This window comes from Pocillopora damicornis, chromosome 11 (assembly GCF_964200805.1).
Source record: "Pocillopora damicornis chromosome 11, jaPocDami1.2, whole genome shotgun sequence".
Taxonomy (NCBI): Eukaryota; Metazoa; Cnidaria; class Anthozoa; order Scleractinia; family Pocilloporidae; genus Pocillopora; species Pocillopora damicornis.
In genome coordinates this window covers 4,477,430-4,489,859 of record NC_142680.1, presented here as the reverse complement: position 1 = coordinate 4,489,859, position 12,430 = coordinate 4,477,430, and the positions used below count along the sequence as shown (strand labels likewise).

General features: G+C 36.0%; 1 protein-coding gene across 1 annotated transcript in view; it reads right to left on the bottom strand.

Annotated features, from left to right (window-relative positions):
• The window catches only part of LOC149037115 (receptor-type tyrosine-protein phosphatase F-like), a 35,153-nt gene that overhangs the window by 18,013 nt on the left and 4,710 nt on the right, over positions 1 to 12,430 (bottom strand). The window contains exons 3-11 of the mRNA XM_089186957.1: positions 7,699 to 7,843; positions 6,308 to 6,627; positions 5,452 to 5,599; positions 4,773 to 5,075; positions 4,214 to 4,516; positions 2,821 to 3,123; positions 1,643 to 1,936; positions 1,087 to 1,380; positions 132 to 440 (exon numbers count right to left, since the gene is read on the bottom strand). Of these exons, the coding sequence (XP_089043083.1) occupies positions 132 to 440; positions 1,087 to 1,380; positions 1,643 to 1,936; positions 2,821 to 3,123; positions 4,214 to 4,516; positions 4,773 to 5,075; positions 5,452 to 5,599; positions 6,308 to 6,627; positions 7,699 to 7,843 (2,419 nt within the window). The remainder of the gene's footprint in view (positions 1 to 131; positions 441 to 1,086; positions 1,381 to 1,642; positions 1,937 to 2,820; positions 3,124 to 4,213; positions 4,517 to 4,772; positions 5,076 to 5,451; positions 5,600 to 6,307; positions 6,628 to 7,698; positions 7,844 to 12,430) is intronic.

Below are 12,430 nucleotides of genomic sequence, written 5' to 3'. Positions count from 1 at the left end.
GTTACAAGTTGTGCTTTTTTTTAAATTGTCAATAATCATAGAATAAAACAAAATGTTTTTTTTAGTATTTTTTTTTTCACCAAGCATGTCACAAACCAATATAGTTTTCATAATAATCTCATCAAACTCACTTGATGTTTCCAGTTCCAAAGGTTGGCCATAAGGTCCAGGCCCTTCTGCTGTGTAAGCTCGAACAGACACATTATATCTAGAACAAAGCTCTAAATCAGACAGGACAACAAATGTCACTGAGGTGTTGACAGAGGGGCTATAAATTACAGATCTTTTGCGCAAATATCCTTTCTTCGAGAAGATGGCCTTGACTTCATACAAAATAACTTTTCCATAACTCTTTTCTCTTAATAGAGGTTCCCATGATACGTTAAAAGTCGTCTTGTTCACTTGAGCGGATAAAGGACGTTCTGGGCCAGCTCCGGGTGCTGAGGAAGAGAGTAAAAACCTCACGCTATCAGAAGACAATATTATTAGTTTTATAAAAAATGTTTGAGTATTCTATTCATAAAGGGGATATATTTTTACCACAATTTGGAGAAAAATACCAAGAATTTTCGATAAAGTAAAGAGGCAGTTGAACCTTTGTCACCTAAAATGCACCTGCAAGTCTACAATCTAAGATATTTTCTTATTATTAGTAATTAGTTGAACAATTAGGATCGCTTAAGTCTTCAGCTACAAAAAACAGGACATTTAGTTAATTGATTTACAGCAAATGGAAGTCACTTGTACTTATTTGCTCGTTTTCAAAAATACTTAAGTTGTTTCCTGACTTTTTTATTATTTAATACAAGTAAAGTAGCGTAGGTAGATCATCTTTAGATAATTTGTACTATAGGTGTTAATATCAATGAAGATATGTACAAAAATAATTTAGGTAATTGCCCTTTTTTTCCCTACTTTTGTGCTTTCCCAACTAATAAATAGGAATCACCCAAGTAGTTTAGCACTTAAGTTATTTTGGGCGACCAACTACTGTCTTTTTTTTGAATTTACAAAATGTATAAAAATTTATTTTAGTATGCTAAAATTAAAAAGAAGTCCTTTCAAATATATGAAGGTAAAGTTTACCATATTCCTTAATAGTTACTGTTTTCGTGGCATTTTTTCCAGGTTTAATGGTCACAGCTCTGACATTAAACTGATAAGTCACTCCACCTAATACATCAACAGTGTGACTAAGTGCAGCTTTGCCTATTCCAGAAATCTCTCTTGGTGCAACTCCATCGTGATTGTAAAACAAAGTATAACTTTTGATAACTCCATTTCTTTCTGCAGGCTCACTCCAGGTCAGGGTTATTCTTGGACCATGTGACTTGCTTGGTGACAGATCAGTATATGACAAGGAGGTAGGTGCATCGGGCGCTGGCAGAATAAAGGAAAATTGTTAACACTAATTAAGAGTGAACAAATCAACAATAACTGCATGCTGTTTCAAAAAAGATTACTTGGGATTCAAAAAAATATATATCATTCAAGAAATAGTTTGGGTATCATCTTCACACATGTTTAAGTGTGAGATATATTATGAAGGATACAATTGATAACCTTACATAAAAGAAATCACCCTAAATAGGTAACATCACTTTTATGTTCAAATGTTGGTTAAATCACTTCTGATTCGCACCATCTTCCATCGTTGTCTTGAAAACAGTGGAACTGTTTGGTCCATCACCAGCAGAAGTGAAGGCCAACACTTGAAATTCATATTTAGTGTATTTCTCAAGCTCGGTAACTGTTTCTGATGTTTTTGTATTGTTCAGTGTCAAGGTTACTGAGTCTGAGCCTTTCTTTTTATAGAACAGTTTATATCCTTTGATGATTCCATGTCTGGAGCCTTCTGGTAGTAACCGCCATGATGCTGTCATACTGGTTGAAGATTCCACAGTGACATTAAACTGAGAGGGAGGTTGCGAAGGAGCTGCAATAGAGCAGTCATATTTCAATTAGTATCTTTAAATAATGAATCTGACTGAGTGTTATTTTCCTTTTTACTAAAGCCTCTGTAAATAGCTAACCTGCAGCTACAACTTAGAAGTTTTCTTCCGGAAAGATATTAATGCCTCCCTGGGAAGGAGGCAAATTCAGATTTAAACATGTTTGAGTTGTAAATGCAATTACATAATAAACAGTTATACTCAGAGTCAGCACAACTGATTTTAATTTTCCGTAACAGTAATTTCCAATAGCACTGAACAGCAAATTACTATAACAAAACAAAACTTAAAACAGTTTAACATGTACCTTTGCAACAAAGCAGTGCGTACATGAGTACATGACACCGTCTATTTGCGCTTACAGCTTAAGGATATGGTCAATTTCTTCGAACGGATCCTCGGGAGGAGCTGACTCACCCTTTCCTACCCCAGCGACTCCTGTTTTCTCCTACCTTTTGGCAACGTAGCGCTTTCCCTAACCGTTAGTCATTATATTAAATTTTGCGTGGTTAATGCTCGCGAAAAGAGTTTTACGCGGGTCTCTTCACGGTTTTTGAAAATCATACGATTAATAGCTAACAATGAGGTGTTGTAACATTACAACCATGCATGTACGGGGGGCAGGTGTGTTTTTACAAAATTTAGGAAGCCATAAACACCTGAAATAAAATTTTGACTTTGGAATGTTGATTGTGTTGAGATATAGCTATCACATCACAGACCTGACAAGCAAACAATTAAGTTATATAAGTTTTCTCAAGACTGCTTGATCTATCTTTAGGCGGAATACCATCTCAGAGACATTTGTGGCATCCATGTTTTTCTGAGTTTCATGGAATTAGGACTTAGATAAAATCCTATTTCTTACCAGCCTCCTTTGTTTTCTCACAAATAACTGTACTTTTTGGTCCATCCCCAACAGAAGTGAATGCCAAAATTTGAAATTCATATTCTGTGTACTTATCAAGCCCAGTGACCTCTTGAGAGCGAGTTGCCTGACTGTTAATGAGCTTCGAGCTTCCTGCCCCTGAAGAGCCTTTCTCTTTGTAGAACAATTTATACCCTATGATGATTCCATTTCTGGAGTCTTTTGGTGGTAACTGCCAGGATGCTGTTATACTTTCAGAAGTGGTTGCAGCCAGAGTAAAGCCACTAGGAGGCTGTGAAGGAACTGTAATTGAGAAGTTGCATATGACTATAAAAAAAATGACAGTAATCCTAACGATAATCGTCATCTTCTCATTACTTTTAATCAAATAATCACTTAATAGCAGCAACCAGTACACGAATGCTAACACCCTTATAGTCTCTCCGTCTTTGGTACGAACTGTTACCTAAACTTCTCGAGAATTTCGTACGTTTCAATACTTCTGTCATAGCCATTTTGGGAAGCCAAGTCTTCCGGACTTTTAGCCAGTTGTCTTTGCTTTGTTAGATGTTTCTGTTTTGAGCAATCTCCTTCAAACTTTGAATTTAGAAGTTGCTACTTGATGCTAACCTGTCCGCAATTTGCGACATTCCTGTGAATCAATTTCATTTCCAATTTTTGCACTTAATTTCAACTTTCTGCACTGTATGAAATAAACTGGTGTGTTCTCAACCAATTAGCATACTGAAATTGTTGCATACGAAGCCTGTAATCTATGTTGAAAATACGCCATAATCGTAAGTGGTCTTGAGGTAAACATAAAGAATCAAACCATATTTTTACTTCAATTTGTAGGATGCCTCTTCCAGCGAGGAACTCAAATTTGACTCAGAATATCAGTGTTATAGCTATATTGGTTTCTGTTCATTTGTTTTTCTGTTTTTGTTTGTTTGTTTGTTTAATATTAATGCCACTCAGGAACAAATGAAAGAAAAAAGGCAGACTCAAATCCAGAAATTATTATAAATTTGCAACGGAGCTAAGGGTGCACCATCTAGGTCTAAATCCAGAAGGAAGGCAACCAATAAAAACAGCCAACATAATTGTTAATATTCAATTGCATGCTTATAATTTCTTGAGTAAATAGTCATGATTTGATGGCCAATCAGAATGCTTACATTATGTTAGTTATCTTCAAATAATTACCTTACCACTCATGACTCACTGATATGACGGTGTGTTAAATCATAGTTATTAAAATCACATAAAACATAATTATACATTATCACTTTTCACACCAAATCAGAAAACTGTATGAGAAGTGCAAGTGTATCTGACCTTTAATTAAAGAGTCAAGACGTTTTAAGAAGATAAAACAAAAAGTTTCTCTAACCATCTTCTTTTGTTCTCTTAACAACAACAGAGCTGTTTACACCATCACCAGCAGAAGTAAAAGCCAACACTTGAAATTCATACTCTGTGTACTTATAAAGCCCACTGACATTTTTGCTTAAAATTGATTCACTGTTGATAAGAAGAATGGTGCCTGAGTCTGACGAGTCTTTCCTTTTGTAAAATAATTTGAATCCATTAATTATTCCATTCCTGGAGTTTGCTGGTGGTAGTTGCCATGATGCTCTTGCACCAGTAGAGGAGGTTGGAGTGACATTGAAGTTAGATGGAGGTTGTGAAGGAGCTGCAATTGGGCAGTAGTGTTTTTAATTAGTTTTATTAGCTGTAAAAATTTTTGAAAATTTCTATCACATCTTAACTTGCCACATGAATATAAATGCTATCGTGTTTTGATGAATTAAAGTAACCAACTGATTCCAAACTATTCAATTGTTTAGCCCTCTCATCATGAGATTGGTATCCAATAAACCTGCAATGAAGATGCAAATTCAAGAACTATCTTTCATAGTTCTTTTCATTATCCCTGAACTGTTACATACCATCTTCCATTGTTCTTTTCACTTTCGCTAAACTTTTTGGTCCATCACCATCAGAATTGAAGGCCAAAACCTGAAATTCATATTCTGCGTACTTATCTAGCACTCTGACAGTTCTACTTAATATTGCTCCATCGCTGATTGGCAAGGTTGTTGCTGAGCCAGTAGAACTTTTCTTTTTGTAAAACAATTTAAACCCTGCAATGTTTCCATGTCTGGCAAAGACTGGTGGTAACTTCCAGGAAGCTGTGATACTGGTAGAAGAGCTTGCAGTCAACTGGAAGGCAGTGGGAGGTTGTGACGGAACTGTACCAACAACAAGAGATGTATGCTTGAATTCATAGATAATAATTGATGTGAAGTTTAAAAAGAACATGTCATTAACGGCCACGGTAAACCTAATGGGTAGTCTATATTGATTAAGAGTAGTGCGAAGGATCATCTGAGGTGGTGACTTTGTTTACGCATTTACAATATTTTCTCCATGATGTTCGTTATGAATTAGGCTTCACAACTTTGTTGATAGGCATTTCACAGCCATCTCCAACATTTACTTTTGATATTCGTCAATAACATCGCCCTCGTAATTGCAAATTGCCCAGTTCTGCCTTAATTGTCCTAATAATTACTTATTGTGACTTCATTTTGTATCTGAGGGACAAAAATGAGAACAAATAAATACCTTTAGACAAAAGTATTCCATAAGCCTCTACTCTCAAAATTTTGAACCCATTATACTTTGTTGGAAGAAAGCGGATAAACTTTGCACTTGCAAATTCCTTTAGACTGTTTTTCACTGTGTCAGTTTTTCCTGAATTTCCTGGAAAGGCCTGTTATACAAAAAGTGATATTGATGTATTTAATGGTTCGCTGTAATTTGGCAAATGAGATAAAATGAAAATCTGCAATTTGCAAAATGAAAATCTGTAAATTGGAAAAAGAACACAACATGAGAATCTGTAATGTGTACAACTGAAATCTGTTATCTGTAGATTAAGTCCCCATTGTCTGTATACATCCTAGGTTAAAAACTAAAGAGCTTGAGCTACTTCAGCAAGTCATTTGAAGATGACCAGGGATTGACCCTTGAGGAGTGCCACAGGTCAGATAATGAATGTCAGAGAGATCACAACCATTTCATTCTTCATCTTTAAATTGCGTGGTAATTTTTTTCAGTACGTGTGATTGAACAGTTAGAATTGGTCAGTGTTTGCTACATCTTTGTACAATCATACTCCTATGAAAACATATATTTAACTAATAGACTACATGCTTTTGGGTGTGTGTACTCCATTTTAATCCTTACATGTACATGTAATTGATTAGAAAATTTCACTATTAACTCTTGAAAGTAATGCCGATATGGTTTGCAAGCAACAGAAGTATATTGTGGGTAATGCGAGCATTAGTAAATATTGTTAATATTCTACTACATGTATAAGCAAATTTGTTATTGCTGTGAGTAGCTCTAGTTTTGTACCACAAGCATTAATTTTGGCTGTTATGAATACTTGCATACGAGAGCATGTCATACCAACCTTGTCAGCCTTATTTTCGTTATAAGGGAAAAAAGTGGTACCATTCAAAGAAAATCTTAGTTTGTACTCTGTGGTCCATTCTTGAGCTGACGATTGAGTTGGTGGATTTCCTTGAGTAGCTACAGCACAGATAACATACTCATAGAGAAGGTCAATTTGTAGGTAGTCATCACGACCATTAGTCTCAGCTGCCCATGCCCTTGTTCCATTAAGACGACCATATTTAGCTGCATATGTGGAACTATATATTGAAGTGGCTGAGAAGCTGTCATCTGGAATTCTACCACCACTGGCCAAACCGATTGGCTGTGAATCACATGCTACAAGGTAACAATTAAAAGATTACCTTTCTATCTATGCATATTTCATGTATGTTTTTCAATATAATACATTGTAGACACTTCTAAACAATCTGTGAGATATTAAAACAGAAATACAGAAAAAGAGTGATGGAAAAATACGAGAAAATGAAGCCTTGACTGTTTGCAAAATAACCAAATGAATGCTGCGATCTGTCAGGAAATACACAGTAAGTGCAATCTAAGTGTTGTGTTGGACATGAAGATTGCGCGGGTGTCTTGTTGTTGTGGGTAACGGCCAAGAGGCTCTGATACACCTTTTACATAGGGTAAAACCGATGTGGACTTGAACTGCCTCACAGGCCTTCTACTTAGGGAGGAGTTTGGGAAACCTGTGCTTATCAGAACAATGGAGATCAAGATCCCCTAATCACACTAGAACACCATGATACAAATGGTGAAGCATGAGCAGTCGACTCCATCGCCTAATGAAGACTAGCAGTAAGCAGTCGGAATGTCACAATCTACATCTCAAGTGACTACATCGTGATACAAACGATTATACGGTTTCTTATTAATTGAAATGATAAATAAACTGAATCCTACAGCATTTGAATACTAAATAATGCCTCAACTTAGTTGGTATTAATCCCAATAATTTGAGTTTCACATTACAAAAATTGCAACTGATCTAATGTACATATCAATCGAATAGAGACTTTTCAAAAAGTTTAAAACAGAATTTGGGCACCAAAAATGAATTCAATTTTAGCATCTTCTATCAGCTATTCCCTTTCTTTGGCGAATTAGAGACAATTAGTCGTTAAGCATGCAACTTAAAAGTTATCATGAGAGGTTTGATGTTTTTGATGACTGTATAAACTGTATCATTAGACTATAATTTATATACAATGTTGTTTGTATCATTTTAGCCACTAACTGTATCCAAAAAGCTTATTTTTTAGCATTAAAAGAACATATCTACGAATGTATCAGTTTTAAAACTCTTCTTTAAAGATTAAGAGAGTATCTAAGAACGTCTATTAAAGTGGCAGATCATAGCAATCATGAAAAATTAAATTTTAAACTCACTTGGCTTTCGTTTCACCCCAAACACTTCTATTCTCATACACACCCCACCCTGGTGAGTTTGTGGTCGGATTCGTAGATATCTAGTCAACACTCCATACAAAACATGCTTTACTTCTGAGTTTTTGTCATCATTTCCTATCAGAATCTTAAAAGAAACAAAACAAATAGTCACACCTCATAATCCCCCATTTTCTCAATTTGTATTTCTTGCAAACTGAGAAAAAAGCAGGGATAATGATATTCACACAGCTTATGACAAATGAGTTTCTATCATCATTTCCTTCTTAACCCTTTACACCCTAACATCAGTAGACACATTCCCCAAACAATTCTCTTTACATTTCCTAAGGTACGACATGACAAAGAGCTTGTGATCAGTTCCGTTATTTGTGTGACCTTAGTGTTTAATTCAGGGGTGATACTGTAACCAGAAACAAGATGCTAGTACTCTTTAGGGCCAAGAGTCAAACTTTGAAAATTGTTTGATAAGGGTGAAAATGAAAATGGAGCAGGAAACATCTTTGCGCTCTTTAAGACATGGTCACCTCAAGCAGTAAAGTGCCCTCAGAAATTTTAAGTGAAAATCTGTTCTTCCCATTTTCAACAAGTAGATGATTGAGGGCTAGCAATACTCTTTTTCATTCAAAATAATGGCATTTGGTTTGCCATATATGAAAAAAAGTCTTGCACAGCAGTGTAAAAAAAATTCTTACTGCTCCTCGGCAGTAATCTCACAGCTCTGAAAAATCATTTGCTGAAGGCTTAGCTGAAGACACTGTATTTGCTTAGCCCACAGAGGATACTACGCATTTTCAATTTAAGTGCAATTACTCATTAAAATAATATCAGTGAATTCATTTTCTTCTCCGACATTCCTTTTTAAAGAAGAAGAAATCCAATGATGGACAAACTGATAATTTGACCATCATAGGTGGTAATGACGGAAATGTACGATTTCATCTTTAACCAACATAGTCAACCGCTACTTAATTGATTTGAGAATTTGAGCGCCGAATCTTAAGGTCTAATGTTCGATTCTTCATGAGGACGCAGATTTGTTAGCTTTGTCCTACGCTTGTGAGAAGACGAAAAATATCTTTCTCACTTTCTTCACATAGCTAAAATGTTACCATCTTTCTTTACAATAAAATTAATTAAATAAATATTGAAATTTTGAAACTATGGGCAGCTCTTAATAAAAATGGTCACACTCTTCAGAATTAGGGCGTGAAAGCTGTTTTTTTCATCAATATCAGTATCTCTGTTGGTATTACAACCTGTATCACACATTTATATTTAATAACTTTTTAGGGGCAAGAACTGGTCACTACCTCTTGCATGCTTGTAAGGATTTTATATAGATGTAAAAATCAATGCATGTTAAATCTTAGTTGTTTTGGAAATAATGCTCTAATACGGAATGTATTTTACACCTTGACTTGTCCACCTAATTCCTTATAGTCTGTCCAAGCTATCCCATCGGTGGATAATTGTAGTGTGTAGGTCTTCACCCACTGATCTGCTTTAGAATTTCCTTGAGTAGAGAGAGCACAGATGATATGAAGTTTCTGTAGATCAATCTGTAGATATGGGTTAGTGTCCCTCGCTCCTGCACACCATGATGATCCTGATGTGTAGTTCAGTCGACCGTTCTTGGCTGGTGTGCTGGAAGAAGAAGCATTTATTCCACTGTCTGGAATTCTTCCATCTTCCATCCCAAGACTAAACTCAACACAACCTAAACATTTAAAAAAGATTTAAAGCATTACAACTGACAGGGACAAATAACCTGTAATGAACACTAGATAGGTTTAATAGGGTAGAGCTCTCAAAATGAGCATTTCATAATTTTGTCTCAGCAACCCTCTTAAACTTAAGGTAAACGTAAATTTAAAAAAGTGAATGGCCACAATTTGCCTAACTCTTTGAGTCAACAGTCTTCCTTACAAATGTAGGGTCAAAAAGTGTATATGTATCTTTGAGATCCCAAGAGTTTAGTGGCAAACCTTTGTTGGCATTCCTAGGTTCCTCTGTAATACTTGGTTGTTTTCAACCATTACATTTTGTTATATTTATCCACTTTTGTTGCTCAGACCTTTTGCACAGTTTGCCTTGAGGTAATATGGAGAACCTTCATTAAGTATCCATGCCTTTGTAGTGTTGTTGATCATCTCTAAATGTTACCAAACAGTTTTCGGGTAAAATAATGTACTTGTCTGCAAGAGGTTATCAGCATTGTGCAGTTGTCTTAAAGCTCTCATAAGCAATCACCAAATTGTGGTCTTCAAAAAAGGGTGTCCTAATACCATGGAGAGTTCGGGGCCATACTTTGCCCCAGGCCTACATATCCTACATGTAGTCTTATGGTCAGCTAAGAAAGACCCTGGCCTAGAATGGGAGCTCATGGCTGTTTTCTGGGGATTTGACCGCTATGAGAGCAATATTTCATCTGAGGCCTGCTTGGACACAGTGGCAGTCCCTAGATATCCCCTACAATTGTCTTCCATTATTTTGAGCAAAGCAGCCATTACACTCAGCCCTTATTAAGTATTCTTAATTGGCCATACAGAGAGAATGTACTTTCGATTTCATCACACATCAAATACACAGCTTTTAAAACATAACTTTTGGTCGGTTTTCATTTCCTTCAAGTGCGTGAGATGTTAAAAAAAGGGTTAACATTTATATAAAAGCAAAGTGTTCTAACTTCTCAAGGTCTAAAAATATTTCAGCTTTTGAATCTGTTTGCCCAACACGAGTACTACAGCATCATGAATATTATGAAGCACAAAAGAGCTACCTTGGTTAATGCAAATATACTTATGTAAACTGGAAAAGTTCAAATCGAACAATAACATATTAAAGTTCTGTTAGAATATGCTTTCTCATCTAAGAATCAGCTCATAAGTTTTTTTGCTGTTGCTACACCATGCAGACTCAGTTAAAAAAGACTTGCACATTGTTTTAAAATTCTTACCATCTTTCATGGTTCTCACAAACACTACAGGAGAACTCCTTGGTCCATCACCAGCTAAAGTGGAGGCCAACACTTCAAATTCATATTCTGTGTAAACATCAAGCCCAGTGACTTCTTTACTCAATGTGGTTCTATTGTTAATGGTCAGGGTGGTTGCTGCTCCAGCAGAGCCTCTCTTTTTGTAAAACAATTTGAATCCTATAATTATTCCATTTCTGGAGTCTGCCGGTGGTAACTGCCAGGATGCTGTAATAATTGTAGAAGTAACAGCAGTCACTCTGAAGCTGCTTGGGGCTTTTGACGGAGCTGCAATTGGAAAAATGTAGAACTTAATGCCAATAACTGGTCCTGTTAAATGTTGCTACCAAACAAAGAAACCTCTATCTATTTTCTAGCTCCCAATGTGTCACTTGACAGCTCAGTTGGCAGTAGCGCCCATCTGGTATCTGAAAGGTATGGGTGCAAATCCCATCGAAGCCTGAATTTTTTCTGGTTTCTTTTCTGAAATTGTTTACAAATGTAGTCCACATGGGAGGATCTTTTCTCTCCTTACAGGTCTAACAAAATTTATTTCATCAAAAATTGTGATAATCTTTTATCTTTCACCTTCACCTATCACATACCAGCTTCCTTTGTTCGTTCCACCTCAACAGGGCTCTTTGGTCCATCACCATCAGAGGTAGAAGCCAACACTTGAAATTCATATTGTGTGAACTTATCAAGCCCAGTGACATTTCTACTTAATATTGATCCACTGCTTATAGTCAAATTTGTTGCTGATGCACCAGAACCTTTCTTTTTGTAGAACAGTTTAAATCCTGTAATGGTTCTTCCATGTCTGGCAGAGACTGGTGGTAACTGCCAGGAAGCTGTGATGCTGGTAGAAGAGCTTGCAGTCAACTTGAAGGCAGTAGGAGGTTGTGATGGAACTAAAATAAATATTGCCAGATGCATGCTTTACTCCTTAACTGATTTTTAATGTGAAGTTAAGAAAGGAAAAAATACTCAACCATCATAGTGAACTTAGATAACATTTAGAAATTTCTCAGAGCAGTGACTCAGGGATCATCAGAGTAGGGACTGTATGTTTACAACAGATGTTCATTATTCAGGTGCAAAGATCCTCTGTAAAATATTAGATTAGCATTTTGTTACCACAATAACCCTTTGCCTTCCAGAATCCACAATTGTACCAACACATTATACCACACCTGGTATAAATCACAATCTAAGCTCAACTTTGTTCAGTGTAACAAAAAATGAATAATAAATAGTAGCATTCCAGAAGAGGGAATGTGACATTTCATATCAAACCAAACAAAAAAAAAAGGATGTGGTGGTCAAATTTTGGTCAGCTCTAAAATTCTCATGCTATCAAGGCTTAGTGATGATTGGAGAGTATTTAACTCCTAATTAGCTCTATTAACTTACATGTACCTGCCCTTGTCTTGTTCAAATAATGAGTTACTGTGACATCATTTTTGTCTCAGAGGGAGACAAATATATGAGCAAGAAAGTACTTTTAGTAAGAACTATTCCATAAACTTCCACCCTCAGAACCTTTCAGCTGTTATATGGTCAGTAAATATTAGATGATGTTTAACTCCAATATAGCTCTGTAATATTTCCAAATTTTCCTTAATGTGGATAAGTGGTTATTGCATCTTCATTGTCATCACAGCATGCAGGAGGCAAACAAGAGAGCAAATAAATACCTTTACTTAAAAGTATCCCATAAACTTCCACTCTCAGACC